This window comes from Aulonocara stuartgranti (genome assembly GCF_965226115.1).
Source record: "Aulonocara stuartgranti genome assembly, chromosome: 16".
NCBI lineage: Eukaryota > Metazoa > Chordata > Actinopteri > Cichliformes > Cichlidae > Aulonocara > Aulonocara stuartgranti.
The window spans coordinates 12,358,744-12,375,738 of record NC_138952.1 but is presented as its reverse complement, the minus strand read 5'-3'; the positions used below and the strand labels follow the sequence as shown (position 1 = coordinate 12,375,738).

Genomic DNA, 16,995 nt, shown 5'->3' with positions numbered 1-16,995 from the left:
AGTGCGCTCTGATCAGCCAGTTTTTAGACAAAGCTATGGACTTTGTCTTAGATCAGATTTTGTTTCAACATGACTTTGCACCACTGCACAAAGCAAGGTCCATAATGACATGGATGTGTGGAAGAACTTGACTGGCCTGCACAGAGTCCTGACCTCAACCCAAAAGAACACCTTTGGGATGAATTAGAGCAGAGACTCTCACCCCCATTCTCTGCGACCTGCTGGAGCGGGGGGGCTAGGAGGAGGAGTTGGCCGTCCAACTGCGGTCTGGAGTGTGGGGCCTCCCTGCTGCTGCGGAGTCGGGGCACGGCTGGCTGCCGGCGGAGCTCACGGGCGCGTCACTGCAACTCCCCCTGGCTTCTGCTTCGCGGCTGCTGAGTGAGCCCTCATCTGGGACTCTCCTCAGCTCTTTCTGGGACAGTGGCGCAGCTGCCCCTCTGTTGGTCTTCCTTGGTCTCTTGTGTTCTGGGGGCCTCTGGATGTCTGGAGTTTTGATCTCCTCCATACCTGCTTCATACCCTGGAGGACGGGGCTGTGGCCCCCCCACACCCTCTAGCAGATCATTACATGAAGGAACCTTTTAAAAAACAAAAAACAAGCGCGTCCATGCTCACAGGTGTACACACGGGTGATCACACCCACAAACTACACCCTTTTTGGCTCCTACCTCAAAGCACACTGTGTTCTGTTGATCTTATGTGCTGCACAATAATGTTTAATATTTAGTATTTACTGTCATATTCCCATATATCATTGTGATGTTGTTTATTCTATTACTCTTGTTCTCTTCTGCTTGTTTTCGTTTTTCTTTCTCAGCAGGTGACCCAGGTGATTGATATATGCATTTTTTTTCTGCTCATTCTGTTGGTTTTTGTTTTTTGCCCTTCTCCCCCGTCCCTCTTCTCAGCTGTTTCTCTTTCCCTCTTTCTTTCTCCCCTTCTTTCCTCCAGTCAAGTCTGTCCCGTATTCAGTAAGTGAAAATAAAATAAACAATAAAAGGTGACTCAAATGGACCATTACGGCAAAGCTGGGATGGTCAGTTTGGTAAAGTAAATCCGTTGGGCATCTTTCTTTGCCTTTAGACAACAATTCTGATGGCAAAAGAGCCAAACGGGACAGGCAAAAAAAAAAAAAAAAAGAGCAGAGACTGTGAGCCATCCTGGCTGAGTTTGTGTTTAAAGCCATGTCCTCATGCTTAATCTAATTGGTTCCTCAAACAGCCACAAATGTCATAATACCAGCATCGCATGTTTTGTAGGCCTCAGGCTGACTGAACATTTTTTTGTAAATGTAAATGTTACATTTTGATGATAAGTAGGAAAAAAGGTAGCAGAATATCCTAAACTTGATTTTAAACCTTCCATTTAAGGTTCATTGTAGTAAGGGAATTGCAGGTTTATCTAGGGAAAGAAAAAAAACAAACAAAAAGGGCTCAGCTTGAATTTTTTTTTATTTTAAACAACTTGCAATGTGCGCAAGACATGCTCTAGTGGATCATGAGCACATGGAGAACAAACAGGCTTTGACACAAGTACAAATGACAAAGTGTCAGCAAAACTTGGACATCCTCTGAGCAAGTAAATGTCAAGAACAGTCTGTACAGTAATTAGTAAGGTTGAAGAAATTTACCTGTCACTACAATTGGTCTGTAAAAGCAAGAGAAACGTCATCATAGTACACTTTTACAAATGCATCCAAGAAACTGCTTTATCAAAGATTTGTGAAGTGTTGAGGAAACTAGACAGGCCTCAAATCCATCACTTGCACTCTAGATCAACATCTGACTGTGAAAGAGCAAGTACACTACCTGCAGAGTTGGGTTTAATACATCAAGCCTTCAAACAAATCAAATCACGTCATTCAACTTCAAAAGCAAAAATGTTCTTTGAATTGTACACAAAAGTAATTCTTTAACTAAAACTATGTGCTGTTATTCAAAGTTGACACAGTCACAGAGAGCTGTTTGTGTTTTTCTCTGAACCATTATCAGCAACAAAGCCAATACATAAGCAGTACTTAACAACAACAAAAAAATGATAACAAAACCAGTCATTGTACCTTACAGTCTTAAAGCAGGTATGCGTTTCATCATTTGAGAATTCTCTCCCCCCACTGTAATTGAGCAGCAGCCATTTGTTATGGCTGGTAGTCACCTTTACAGTGTTCGGCAGCTACTGTAACATGCAAGTGCTTGTTAGAACAAACCTTATGTATATTAATATCAGATCCTGTGTCTTATTTTCTAAAAATCTGACTACAAATCTGGACAAAAATAATAATAATCATGTCTGAACTCTCTGTTACTCACTGATCCGTCACAGTCATTGTTTTATGTTTTAATGAGAGAACAGACCGTCGATGTAATAACCTGTGGACCAGGATATAGCCTTTAACTTAAATTTGTCCAATCACCCCTTTAAAACTCACTTTTTTAGAATTAATTTTTAGATTTATGTTTTAGTGTACTTCAATCCAGTTTATACATTTTACTTCACACACAAATAATTTTCCAGGAAAGGGAAAAAAGGTCAAGTTTATATTTTGCATCACTAATTTTTGTGAACATGCTACACTGATTATAGTGAAAATTTAGGTTGTCAACAACATCAATCTGAGAACAACTTGGGTAAAAATCCACAGCAACAACTAAGGTTCACCTGCATATGCAGTCTGTAAAGTTGGGACGTTCTTCACCTAACTGAGGAACCAAAAGTATCTAATCTTCTCTGAAACTTGCTGAACTTGAAATGTCAGTCCAGAAATGGTGAGTACAAATGAATAAAATGATAACTGTCATCCATGAGTTTAGCGCCGTGTGGAGTGGCTCCTATCCCTGCTATTGCTGTGTCTCCTGTATCGTCGACTATGACTGTGACTCCTCCGGTCCCTGCCTCTATCGCTGCTCCTGCCACTGCCTCTGCGATGACTGTGCCTGTGACTCCTCCCTCTGCTGGAACTCCTCTCAGTGCTGCTCCAGCTCCTCTCTCTGCTGGAGCTTATGCTCCTGCTGCAGTGGCTGTGGCTATATCTCCTCCTGCTCCTATGATGACTGTAGCTCCTCCTTCGGTGGCTGCAGCTCCTTCTCCTCCTGCTGTGCGACCGTTGCCTCCTTCCTCGGCTGTGAGAGCTCCTTTCCCTGTGGGAATGGTCTCGTGCTCGTTCCCTGCTGTGCTTGCTGCTAAACACGTCTTCCCTTCTTCCCTCCCGGTCCTTTTTTCTGTCCTCCCCTTCTCTCCTTTCTTCCATTAATTTATTCTTCCCTGAAACTCGGGAGTGAGCACCAGATTTGGACATCTGCTTTTCTTTGCTTTCAGCTGCCTTCAATCCATTCACCCCACTCAGGACCCCAAGTATCACATCATCTGGATTACAGATATCCTCAGTCACTTCAGGGCCACTCTGATCCTGGATGCCTGCAGCTTTGCTGCTGTTTTTCTTCAGCAAGTTGGAAAGCAGTCGCTCCCTGAGCTCCTTCTCTCTCCGCTGTAGCTCCAGTGCTCGCTCTTTCTCCACCTCCACCCTCCGCAGCTCCTCCTCTTGCTTGCGGCGACAGGCCTCCAACTGCTGAAGACGGGCCAATTCCTCCTCCTGTCGAGCTTTCTCCTTCCTCTCCTGCTCTTCACGCTCAGCCCTTTCTTTCTTCTGCTGCTCCTGTTTCAAAGCCTGATGAGGAGAACACAAAAGAAAAGATAAACGAAAGCATATGATTTAGGAGTCGGTTGGGGGGGGAAGTATCACAGGAGTAACACTTTCCCAGGAGTTGTATTGTGCAAGTCCCAACACATGCAGTACTCTGGTTGTCAAAATGAAATCCAAATTAGAGACATTAGTCATCAGTATTTTACTTTTTCTGTCCCAATGTATCAAAGTCCTATATGAGGTCCTCAAATGCTTTTCTGATGTCTTGTACCTTTAATAAGTGTGAAAATCCTAAACTCAACAGCAAACCCTTTTTTGAAGGGTTATATGCCATGTGTATTTGTGGCTGTGAACTTGTAGTGGGCTTAGTAATAAATTTCACATCTATGCAAGAAGAAAAACAGCACCTTTCCTAAAAGATAAAATTATTCCTTTATGCTGACATGGTCAAGTCAACTTTTATTAGGCAAGAGAAACTTTGCGTGATTCGCAGTTCAAAACAACCCTAACTGATTCTATACCAGTGCTCTGTGCAATCTCCCATTTCATCCTCTGTCTGAAACAAGACGCTTTAGCACCTCTTGCTTTAATATTACCCACTCTTTAATGCTGAGACTTTGTTTGCAACTCCAATTGAAACCACAGCATACAAACGCATCACTCTATGTTCCTTGTAATAGTACTTTAAAAAAAAAAACAAAACTCTTGGTGTGATCCGAAGCTGTGCAAACAACAGACAGAACAAAACTGGGTTGGGGACATTACATCAAACACGCATACCCGGTGTATTTTCAGGATACCACAACTTTTTTCTGATTGGCTGCCCCTCACAAGCATTAGATAGGGGTGCTGCTCACAGCCAGAGCTGTGTGCCTAAGATCAGCGGTCCCCAACCATTTTTGTGCAACGGACCAGTTTATGTCTGACAATATTTTCACAGACCAGCCTTTAAGGTGTCGCGGATAAATACAACAAAAGAAAACCAGTATCGGTACTAAAAAAAAAAAAAAGAAAGAAGAAGATTTATTCATAACACAGGGGAAAAGACCCAGGGAAACCGAGTTAACGATAAAAACGGTTAAAAACATAATGATAGAAACCGATAAAAACCCAGAAATCCATAGATTTCACACCCGAGCCTCAACTCTCGCGGCCCGGTACCAAACAACAGGTCTGTGGCCCGGGGGTTGGGGACCACTGGCTAAAATGATAATATTAAGGATAATCACTGTCACTACTACCAAACAGCCAAGAATAGCAAAAAATGTCTGAAAGAGAGCAGCCTGGCTGGCTCTGTCACATGTGGATTACTTGCAAATATGCCAATCTCACCATTTGAAACTTCTGCAATTAATAATATAAGCTTCCACTATTATAATCACTCTCAGAAACAAAAATGGAAAAGCAAGATAGTTACATTTTAAAGATCCAACATGAATACTCATATGGGGACAGACATTTAAAGTTGAGCTGTACACACTGCAGAAGTCTTAAATATTGATTAAGCTATTGGGGTTCAACAATAAAACGCAACATTCTGCTGGACCATTGTCAGGGACTGCAGAGTACTTATTCAGATGCGTATAGTGTTGCATTGTGTAAATTGATACCTTAGCCCTGGCCAGCAGCTCAGCAATGAGCCGTATCGATTCCAAGTTGCGCTGAGCCAACAGCAGTCTCCTCTCTTCCAAGGCAATCTTCATCTGCAGCTTCTTCTGCTCCTCCTCTTGCTGACGCCTCACTTTCTTCAGATTCTTGCGCTCCTCCCTCTCTCGCAACTTTTGCTCTCGCTTCCGTAATCTTTCCTCCTTCTTCCTTTCCCTCTCCTCCTCTTCCAATTCCTTTTGTTTCCTGAAAAAGTGGTTTAATATGCTCTGTGAATATTTATTGTTAACTTTTTGTCAACTCTTATCAAACCAGGTGATGAAGTTGTTCATTTAAAAGCCACCAACTCCATCAAATACTGAAAATCAATCCCCCAATTTATTTATTTTTTTATTCCTCATATTAAGTTGTTTAAACAGAATTTCTATTTTTTTCCCCCTAACATTTTTTCTGTTTAACTTTTCAATATAGTCCAATTTTAGTCCATGTTCCTATGTAGGCTTCATACCTCTCTTCTTCCTTACGCCGCTCCTCTTTTTCCTTCTCTCGTTGTTTCTGCTCCTCTCTCTGCCTCTCCAGCTCCTGCAACTTCATCCTCTCTAGGTTTCTCTTCTTCACAGAAGCATCGCTAAGGTGCTTGCTTGTGTCAAAGGTCACCTGAGGATAAGAAACGCACATCATATGAAGGTTAATTGTCACAACAGCTTTTCATATCGAAACAGCTGAGCACTTCAGTTGACGTCATTGATTTGACTGAATGTAGCTATTAAACTAAATGGTCTTTGTTTTGGTAAAATTATACACACAAAAAACCCCAAAACAAAAGTATTTAAATTTTTATTAATTCAGTACTTTAACCAACTTTGGAGGGGATAGTGGCTAAAGCAAAACAAAATATCATCCAAGAATACCAGATTGATTGGGTTGGGTTGTATGGAAGCCCCAAACGCAATTTCATTGTTCTTGACAATGACAATAAATAAATAAATACTAAATACTAACCCATTGGTGAGTTTAAGGGCTTATTCAAGTGCTTCACACATTTCAGAGTGGTTTACTATGATTACAACATTTTATAACCATGCTTAGTCAGGAACAGTCATTCCAGCTCTTCATTTGAAAGCTAAAAATATTACATCCATGGCAGATTACTGTGGCAACACAGATTTTAAATAAATGAATAATGAACAAATATTCCAGTGACACAGCTACAAATACAACATCTTTTCTGCTCTACAAGTTTTAAGCTATTGTCACAGTACATTTAACATTTTCATATAAGAAGAAAAAAAAAGCTACACTCACTGGTAGCCTGAATGGAAAAGGAGGTTCTTTATATTACATAGAATCATTCATTTATCAGCATGTTTATCAAACAAACCTCCCAAGGCTGCATGGTTAATACAACCATATTTGAAAGGGCACTGCATTAGAACACCTTAATAATGAGTTGAACTCCAGTTCTCTCAAAACCCTGGCATTTAAAGTTTGTACGAAGAAATTTCTCTCCCAGCAGTGACTGAACATAATTAAGAAAACAACATTTTAGGAGATGGATTAAAAAAAAAAGTCCTGGAATGATTGGTTTGATCAATTAAGAGGTAGAAAATAAAAGCAGCTTTAATATGTGTAGGCAGAGGCTTGACACTACTGTAGTCTGCAGTACCTTGATGTTGCAAGCCACGGCTTTTCCATCATCTCCTTTCAGCATCAGCTTCATGCTGCGCATAGTGTCCATGGCTTTCGTGAAGCCACAGTATTCCTGATACTGGACATACGCTTCAAAGTTCAGATGGCCCCCAAAGCTGAATGTGCTGAAGTTCTTGCCCATCATTTCCTCTCTATATGGGTCCAGCATGGGAATGTCAACATTTCGTACCTTAAAAAAAAAAATAAAAAAATACTAATGTCTTAACTTTTTATTTCGACATTTATTAGTTTCTTGTTGTTTAGTTAGGCACTGCTTATATCTTCTTCTTTTTTAAAATTGTGAACTAAAAATGTGAATATTAAAAGCTTAATTTCCTTTTAGCTACACAGAAACATGAATGTGAATCACCTTGCCGAATGTCTGGAAAACTGCAACGAGGGCTTCTTCTGAGGGCCGATCTGGGTACTGGCTGTCCTTCTGACTGAACCAGCGGCAAGGAAGCCCTTCTAGGTGGATGGTGTCAGGCCTCTCACCTGGTAGCGTCTCATTCATGTCTTTGGCATCACGGAAAAAAGAATCCCAATCGTGACGTGTCGGGAAGTCCACTTTATTTTCTACTGCACGAACCTTAATGATGAGAGGGTGACATAAATATACTCTGCTGTCGGTTTATTAGTGCAATTAAATTCAACCTGTAATCAATCTATGGTAGATAATGTTATAATACTTAGAACTAGCTGCCTTGCCTTTGGATAGTTGTTTATTTTCAAGGTAATTTCTTTGAGCTGCCAAATTACAATGTATTGACAAAGAGTTACAAACATTCAGAACATTTAAGTAGCAACAACAAACTCCAGTGACTCCAATAACCATGCAGTTACTAATTATAAGTACTGCAATGCTCTACATTTGTTCACCCTTACCTTCAGTACATCAGTAAAGCCACTGAGTTTGATGCTCTTCCCATCCAAACGACTTAGCAGGCTCTTGACTACAGTTTTGTTTTCCACTTCACCTTCAAAGCGGATGAAGTCCATTGTGCTCTTGGAGATTCGCAAGACTGAAAACTGCTCCGGAGCCACCATGGCCTTCACCCGCTCCATTACCTCCCAGTTGGAGATGCTTTTGCCTGGCAGCTTGAGCTGGGGCAAAGCCACGCTGATGGTCATTTTGGCAATAGGCTTGAGGTACAGGTTGTAGTCAGCAGAGAGGCACACTGCCTCTGTGGTATCATGTACAATGGTGGTCATTGCTGCAGAGACACAGAAGCTGGTTACACAAACGTTAGCAAACTCAATGTAACATTAGCTGAAAGCTAACGCTAAAGTCTTCGCTTCATCCCGAAGGACGGCAGGCTAGAAAGCTATGAACTTAACTAAACAGCGATCTGGTTAACGTGATTAATTTAACGTTATTACGTGCAAACTGCGCATTATTATTTGTTTACTGATTGTTATTATTTGTTAACGTTACGGTTTTTACGAGTTTGGTCCTAAAACCTCACCGCTTTAGACAACAACATGCTAACGTCAGCTAGCACAGAAGATAACAGACTAGTCACAACCTACCAAAATCACTTAGCCCCCCTGTAAAAACCGAAAATGCAAAACACAACAAACACACTGTTGTAATTTAAGGTGAGCCATACACTTGAGAGGCATACAGAAAATCCAACTACATGCTACTTCCGAACGCAATGAACTCCGACCTTCTACAGAAGCCTATACCAGCGCCCACAGCGACACCACATGGATGAATATGGCGGTGAGAAAAATGGAAAAAGATCTCTTAAATTGAATTCAGTTTAATATTAATATTCATAGCAATTTTCTTCTTGGGCTGCCTGGTCGCCGGGACAGTGAATCATTTGTCTCCATTGCACCCATTTCCTAGCATGTTCTTTTTTTTTTCTTTTTTTTTTCTTTTAAATTAGCAAAATACAACAAAATGCACAATATATTATACATTCAGAAAATACAAATTTCAACCTTTGTACAAAGAAAAAGAAGATACAAAGACGGGGTCATAAAAGTTAACAGAGTACTAACTCACTAAATCAAAATCTTCCGAAAAGGAAACAAAAAAATGCAGCCTTTTTCTTTTTAACTAAAGTCAAAGATTTAACCATCAGGTTTAGGTTGTTTTTCCAGTAAAGTAGGGTTGAAGTAGGGTATAATCTTTTAATATGTAATTACGTCTAAGCAAATTTGGAGAATAAAGACTCCTTAATGAAGATCTCAGAAATGTATTATTGCATTTAACATCACAAAACTGAATACCATCTATATATAATTGCCTTAACTTGGGGGAGATGTCAGAATATACTATATCACTTACGATTATGTTTTTAAGTGACAATGGAATGGATTTTATAACCCGATTAAAATTACTTTTAGAACATTGGATATTAAATTTTTGCCAAAAATCGTGATGTCAGAGCATGTCCCTCCTCATCTACAAAATGAGCAATTGCCCAAACACCTTTCTAGAACCAATCTTGAATAAAAATAGATTTTCTATTCATCAGTATATATCTATTGTTCCAAATCGGGCTGTTATGTAGAGTGAAATTATGTTTAAATATAATTTTCCAATACAGAAGGACCTGTTTATGGAATTCAGAGAGTTTAACAGGTAGCTTAGTAATTTCAAAGTCACATTTGAGGAGAAAATCGATACCCCCAGTTTGTTAAAGACCTTACTTGGTATAAGAAACCAAATGGAGTGAGGATTATTTAAAAAGGATTTTAACCATTTAAGTTTCAAAACACCATTCATTATATCAAAGTCCTAGCATGTTCTTCTGCTTCAACAACTCAAGGCTACCATCTACTCAAGGCTTTTCGTAGAAGGTATAGCAACCTGGGAGTTTGTCTTCAAACAGCAACCATAATCTCCACCCTTTGGCTTTTGTCTCAAACTAGTATTTCAACTTTTTTTTCTCAAAATACATTTTTGACTTTATTCTCAAAATTGTCAGCAATATTTTTTTTCTTAATAAGGCCCTCCTGCCTGGGAGCTCCATGTTCAACATCATATGTCCAATATGTCCACTCTCCCTCCTCTGCACATGTCTAAGTCAGCCTTGCCTCTCTAACTTTGTGCTCAACCTGAGGTCTCCCTCTGACGTGCTCATTTCTAATCCTCTCCATCTTCTCAACGAAAATCTTAACTTCTTCAGCTCTGGCACTTTTGCCTTGGCCTCCTGTCTTTTTGTAGTGTCACCATTTCGAAACTAAGCATCATAACAGGTCTCACTACCATCTTGTTAAATCTTGCCTTTCATTGGTTGACACCAGGTATTTAAACCTATCTACCATCAGTACCTCTCCTCCTTGTATGTTCATGGGGTACATGGCGGTCTGATGATTAGTGCTGTCGGCTCACAGCAAGAAGGGTTTGAATCCAGTCTGGAGCCTTTCTGTGTGGAGTTTGCAGTTCTCACAGAGAGAGAGAGAGTATGCATGGTTTCTCTTTGAGTACTCAGCTTCCTTCCACTGAGACCTTTTCTGACGAGGCTCCAGGGAACAGTAGATGGGTCAGATGCATCTGTGAGGTCTTTTTTTTTAACCGGGCTCACAAATTATTCAAGACTTTTGGTGTAAATAACCAAGGTTTATAGATACATATATATTAGCAGTATTTAAAAAGAGAAAGAACACACACCCTGCTATATATTTCAGAACACACATAATTAATACATAATAGAAACTTTGGCAATTGATTGTAATCGCCTGCAATTTAATTACTTATTAGCAAATCGCTGATATGGTTTATGCAAAAAAAATGTTGATCAGTACCAAAAAATGGTTCAGGCTGGATTCACTGTCTTTTTTTATATCTGCCACAAGACAAACAGCACTCTGATGACAGTACACATTTGTTACTCACTTGATATCTATTTGGCACTGTTTGTGACTCATTAGGGTTTGTCTGAAAGCCATCATCACTGTGGTAACTGTGTGAGATAAAAATGGACTGGACTTGGATTGGTCCAACAGTGGAGGCCCCAGGCTAAAAAGTTGGCACAGTTTCCCTGAAAGGATGGCAGAGGAATTTGCATAATAGGCATTACTCCCTTCACTGTGCATGTAGGTCAGTTACTGCAGTCAAAAAGGCTCTCTATCCTGTCCTGATCAGCAGTCATCCGGTAGATAGCCTGCCTAAGGCAAATCTGGATTCTACATAACCAGAAAAAAAGCACGTCACTTCTGACCTCTATAAATCATTATTTGACTTCTAGACCAGGGAAACCCCAGAGATTACAGAATCATCAAAGGAGCTGTCTTAAGAGCATTCAGTTTTATATAAGAAACATATTGTGTGATACACTGTGACTGTTTACATGTAATCCAGCTTTTATATGGTTGGTTTGATCTGGGAAACACGAAGCAGAGAACAGACAGGGTGCCAGCAGGACATCAGAGCAACAAGAGGATTGGCAGATCTGTAGTAATCTGTTCAGGCTCAGGCACTGAGAAATGTATCGTATCCCCCACACACATATGAAAGCTTGTGGGCATTAAATTCCTCTGTACTCTATACTTTCTCTAACCAATGACAAAAATAGCATAGCAGGGAAACACAAAACTGATTGTCCTCTTAGGTTCTCTTAAGTATATTAAGATAAACACGATAAAATCTGATTTTCAAGTATTTGCAAAAATGGATTAAATAGAGTTTATATCCCAACAACAGCAGTGTTGACTTTAGGTCAGTCTGCATAACAAGAGGTGCAAAATAAGAACTGGATACTAATCTGTCTGGTGGGCCATGTGGACAGGAAGTTGTGGATATACTGTAAATGCCAGAGCAAAGCTGGGGTCGTCAGATCATCAATTATTCAGCACCAACAGGCAAGGACAATCAGCTGGTGTCAGCAGGAAGGGCGGATGAAGCGACTCGCTTCAATTGTATTTTTAAATCTATTCTGGTAACGTTAACATGAGTATTCACAGCTGCTCTTTACATTTTAAACCTTCTCATTATTACCGAGGCCGTTTCTTTATACAGTCATTGCATCAATGGGACAATACAGCGTAGTTGACAAACTTAAAAACTTTAGATTATGCAAATAAAAACAAAACTTCTTTATTTCACATTTATGGATAAGACATTAATCCAAAAACAAAAGTGGCTCGTTAACAGTGATTTCACACCACACAATCACTTCACAGCATTTTACAATGAAAACACATTTTCTTTATATAGACATAAGAATCAACAGTGTGCTGCATTTCCATTTCCTCTACTCATGCCGCTGAGAAAATGACATAAAATCTCTACATCAAAAGTGTCAAGACATAGAATGACACGAATCTCCGTGATAAAAGTACAAATGCTACAAATTAGTAACAGAACATTCATGAAATTTGGGAGGAAGAAAGGTTCACATATTTGGGAAACCACTTGAGAAATCGCTGCTAAACCTATGGCACATTCTGGCCAGAGTCCTTAGAGAAAACGGAGCTTGATGAATAGATGACAGTGTGCATGCAAAGTCAGACTAATATATGGGAACAATATTGACTTTGTCTCAGTTTCATATGATGTCGTGGTTTCCGGCGGATATCTATGACCGTGGTTGCCTGAACCTTTACCCTTATGAACCAATGAATCCTGTGTCACATTTTTGGAGTAAATATAGAAATGAAATGTCAGATAACAAAGCAAAACTCTGCAAATGACATTCAGAGAGCAATATCTAAATATCAGTGTCTGAACATTTGCATACACACCACACACAAAGCAATGTAGAAACAAGTGAATTAGCTTCAGAAAATTTGAGGTACGTTATCGGCAGTAGAAAAATGTATATAAAGTTGGTGACTGTGCTTCTACTAATCTGTGTTTTTGTATAGCTAATTGGAAACAATTAAACAATTCTTAGCAACATCTCCCCATTAGTGAACCTAACTCTTTTTGGCTCCAACTTTAAATAAACAAAAATGAATGGAGAAATAACTTACCAAGCCCCTTTTGAATATCAGTTAATTTTGCATTTAAATAGGTAAAAATCTGATCCCCTTTTGATGTTATGCCTAGAATTTTAAAAAATAGATATGATTTGGGACCCAAATGGATTTTTCTACTACCAATTTTTAAAAAGTGACAAGTGCAAACACGATGACTGTACACTGTTGCTCGTTATAAAAAAAAAAAATCTGCGATTTCAACTGTCTGAATATTAAAATCTGCCACTTTAAAAAATAAAATATTTGTTCACATTACAGGAATGTACTAAAAAAAACGTCAGCACCATCTAATTTCAGACTAATAGTGTGTGTAAATATATATTACTCTGCAAACAGAAACGCGGTGAGGAAACAAACCAAAGTGCTTCAAAGTGAAAACTTTCTACAATACTGCTTGTTGCTTTTGCATTTTTATGAACATAACTGTACTGTAACATATTTAAACTATGTTTGTGATGTTAGTTGTCCAAATTAAATAAAGGGGGGAAAAAAAGTCAAAACAAAAATCAAGTTTGAAAGAATTCACAGTCTAGCCAAGGCAAATAAACTGTCACGTGACTGTACCCTTCCCTCAGTGACAAACAATAACTGCAACAGGAACAAAAATAAACTAGAATTTTAGAAAATTTTGTAAAATGTGTTAGTTTCTGCACTGTTATATTTTGTCACTAAAATATCTGACCTGTCAGATAATAAAAGATACCTATGCTACAAATAAAAACACCTGGGAGTGGTGTACAGCTCTGTGTCGCTGGCTTAGAGTGGTGTCGATTTATCCAAACAGGTTGGACAGCGGTCTCGTTCGAAGAGGACTGCTGTGTAGCTCCTCTCCTCTTCCCACCTCTCCTGTGTCCCTGAAGGAGGCGCTGTGGATGATCTGGGCTCTGTGGCGTCCTCTGTGCAGCCGGGCATTCAGTCGGCTCAAAGACGTCTTCCTCTGCATCCCCCCTTTACTCTTCCCGTTCCCCGTTCCATCTTCTGATGCCTCTGTTGGTGAATTCAGCAGCCGGAGCGGGTTCAGATTCCCTTGGAGGACTTTGGCAAATCTCCAGCCCCGACCTCTGCCGCTGCCGTTGTTCTCACTGTCTGACTCAGGTCCCGGTGAGGTGACCACTCCTTCTTCCAGCAGGTCAGCAGCTAGCGGTGGGGACAAGTACTGCATTGGTCTCCTCCCGCTGTAATCTCGAGCTTCAGGGTCTGCATCCCAGTCTGACAGCAGGACACGAACCACCTGTCAATGCAAACACACCGCATGCAAACATGAGAGGTCTCGTTTTCATGGATATTAGAAGGCGACCATGTAGCTGCATTTCTTTCCCTCTCTCTCCCCACTTTCATGTCTGTCTACACCGTCTCTATCCAATAAAGGCTAAAATGCCAAAATAATAATAATACTAATTATTAAAAAAATGAATAACTAGACATTTGAAACTTGTCCACAACTGGGTGTTCCAACAGGGCATTAATCCCAAACACAAATAAAAACTAGAAGGTGTCTGTGAAGGTTCTCAGTCATCCAGGTCATCGTAGTCTAAGGAGCTTGGAAAGGAAAGCGTCTGGACTTCTTTACATTGCTTGAACGTAAAGAAGTCCAGACGCTTTCCTTTCCAGAAAAAAAACAAACTAGAAGGGATAGAGAAAGCTAACATTAAGCTTCTGGTAAGAGCACTGATCTGTAATAGGTTCTAAATGAATCAACTCTGCACAGGAGAGTGGTCAAATATCCATATTGCTACTAAAACATGTGGTTGAGGTGCAACTTGCTAAGGAATATTGAACCAAATAACAGTGCACGTTTGAACCCCTATGTATACTTTTGGCGCTATGTGGATTGCAGAATATCTAAAATAAGCTCAAACTTCTTGTCATTAACAATATATGCTGTACAATCATTCCATCCTGGAAAAAAAGCTTCAAAGAAATCCTTAAAAAACCCAAATTACCACCTAGGATGAGTGTGTTTAAACTTGTGTTTACAACCATAGTTCAGTTAACTTGTTTTGAGCTAATGTTTCTAGCCTGGGCAGATAAAGTGTAGGTAATTATGTACTGCTTCACTGAGCAGGTGTAACACATGATACTACTCCCTGCAACCCACCTGGGTGTGTCCATGCATGGCGGCCAGGTGCAGCGGTGTGTAACCAGCACTTGATCTCACATTCACATTCACAGGTATAGTGTTTTCTTTGGCAAAGGTGAGCAGCTGAGACAGCAGCTCAGCTTTTCCCTGCTTAGCTGCCCAGTGGAGGCAGGTAAAACCAGTCACAAAGTCTCTCTTGGTCACCAGGCTGGGTTCGACAGCAAGCAGGGGCTGAAGGCTGTCCCACAGGCCGTCTGAGGCGCACAGCATCCACTCGTGCTCTAGAGGGTCCAGGGTTACTGAGGCGCAGTCCTCGTCAGTGGCTGAGGAGAGGAGGGACGCCGAGTCGCCTTCGCTCTTAACCGAGTCCCGGAGGCGTGACCCACGGTTGATCAGAGATCTCCGCACCTGACAGAACATACAATAGCCGTGGCTTTTGTTAAGATTTTTGTGTCACAGCACAAAATGTAGTCATTTAGAAATTCCCAGCAAACTGTTACTTTCCACAGAAAGCTGCCATTCAAAGAAAGAAAAAAAGAAGGGCAAAAGCAACAAATACTTAATGATAATAAAAAGCACTGTGTCCTACCTGAGGAGAACTACTCATCATCAGCTCTATGAAGTTCCTGCGACTTCCTTTGGGTGTTTGGATATCTCCTATATGGTCCAGTCCCTCCAGAGCACTGTCTTCAGACAGGCAGCTGGTCAGCATGGCACGCTGTGACCCTCTAGACACCCTGCGTGCCCCTCTTGTCTGCTGGTTATGAGATCCTCCGGGTTGGGCCTGGTCGAGATCTGGCATCCCAAGAACTGGAGCTGACTCTCGTCTCCTTCTGTCTCTTAGCTTCACTTCACCTCCTCCACCAGGGGTAGGAACTCCTGTGCTGGTCTTGCTCTGGGATGGGGTTGCAGGTTTCTTATTGCCATTTGTCTGTTTGTCATTGTCCAGTGGAAAGTGGACCCCTGTAAGACCATTAATTTTTTTTGTGTTCATTCAACTTCATGCAGACTTTTGATCACATGCTGCAGAATTTAACAGGCTGTTGTTGTTATTTTTCCTCACTGGTGTCATTAGTATCCTGAACCTTAGGGATTTTGTGTTTTTGGCAGGAAATGATTCCAAATTAAATTGAATCAAACACTATTTTGTACGGTGAAAAAAAAAAGAAGCAGTATGCGTATATTGGCCTGTAAAAACAACAAAATAATTGCCAAACCTTTTATTTATTCGTGCTGTATTACAAATAAACAAGTAGACAGTACATAAACAAAAATATAGATAAAACAGCCTACGTTACACGTAAGAAAGCAATTCATGGATAAAACACGTGCGTAAAAATCACGCAAACACAATGGATCCGTCGTCCTCACCTGTTTGGTCGCCCTTATCATGATTGCCGTTGACACAGTTGTTGTCCAGCGTCTCTTGGATGTTGCCATTGCACTCCGCACCATCGTGGCCATCTACGTCTGTACGCATCACCGACGCCCCGCTGCCTTCACTGTTCAAACACACAAATTTCACGCCGTTTTCTACCTTCACGAAACCCACGCTGTCAACGATGCTTTTCAGCACCTCGCGATCCACCCCTTCCTTCGACTGTTCATTCAGCGATAGGAAATGATCGATCAGCTCCATCTGTTGGACCCTCCCTCCTCTCTCCGACAGGAACTCCTGCACGGCTTGCACTGTGCAGCGGGACGCCATCATCATCATTGTCCTCGTCCTGAACGACTCAGACAGAGCGCAAAGATCACTGGGTTATTTTCGCACGAAGGTTTAAAAATGAGCCCATTAACGCGCTCATTCGCTTAAGGAGAGGATGACAGCATCTTCTTCTCTGGCCTCCTCCTCTCCTCCATGGGAAGACCAGTGTTTAGCTCTTTCAGACAGGGGGCGCTCACATCGTCTCACAGGCAAGGGGCAAGAATCATGTTGCGTTCCAGTGCTCATCGGAAACGCGGGCTTCCCAGACGACTAGTTATTTAAAAGTGACCATAAATACTGCGTATACATAATATATAATAAAATACACATTTCCGGT

At 40.8% G+C, this 16,995-nt stretch overlaps 2 protein-coding genes across 4 annotated transcripts; both read right to left on the bottom strand.

The window, feature by feature from the left end:
• Positions 1-1,432: 1,432 nt before the first annotated feature.
• Positions 1,433-8,700, bottom strand: akap17a (A kinase (PRKA) anchor protein 17A). Of its 3 annotated transcripts, none has more exons than XM_082509038.1 (8): positions 8,604-8,700; positions 7,819-8,147; positions 7,642-7,680; positions 7,304-7,522; positions 6,911-7,123; positions 5,753-5,901; positions 5,250-5,490; positions 1,433-3,663 (listed from the first exon to the last, which is right to left on the bottom strand). In XM_082509038.1, exons 2-8 carry the CDS (start codon positions 8,143-8,145, stop codon positions 2,806-2,808), a joined length of 2,046 nt encoding a protein of 681 aa, XP_082365164.1. In that variant the 5' UTR covers positions 8,146-8,147; positions 8,604-8,700; the 3' UTR covers positions 1,433-2,805. The 3 variants fall into 3 exon arrangements, with proteins under 3 accessions (XP_082365164.1, XP_082365163.1, XP_082365165.1); XM_082509037.1 differs by lacking the exon at positions 8,604-8,700 and adding an exon at positions 8,464-8,597; XM_082509039.1 differs by lacking the exons at positions 7,642-7,680; positions 8,604-8,700 and adding an exon at positions 8,464-8,597.
• Positions 8,701-11,490: 2,790 nt separating this feature from the next.
• sowahca (sosondowah ankyrin repeat domain family Ca) lies at positions 11,491-16,866 on the bottom strand. The gene is made up of 4 exons (XM_082508665.1): positions 16,322-16,866; positions 15,540-15,913; positions 14,969-15,358; positions 11,491-14,101 (listed from the first exon to the last, which is right to left on the bottom strand). Exons 1-4 carry the CDS (start codon positions 16,665-16,667, stop codon positions 13,643-13,645), a joined length of 1,569 nt encoding a protein of 522 aa, XP_082364791.1. The 5' UTR covers positions 16,668-16,866; the 3' UTR covers positions 11,491-13,642.
• Positions 16,867-16,995: the final 129 nt, after the last annotated feature.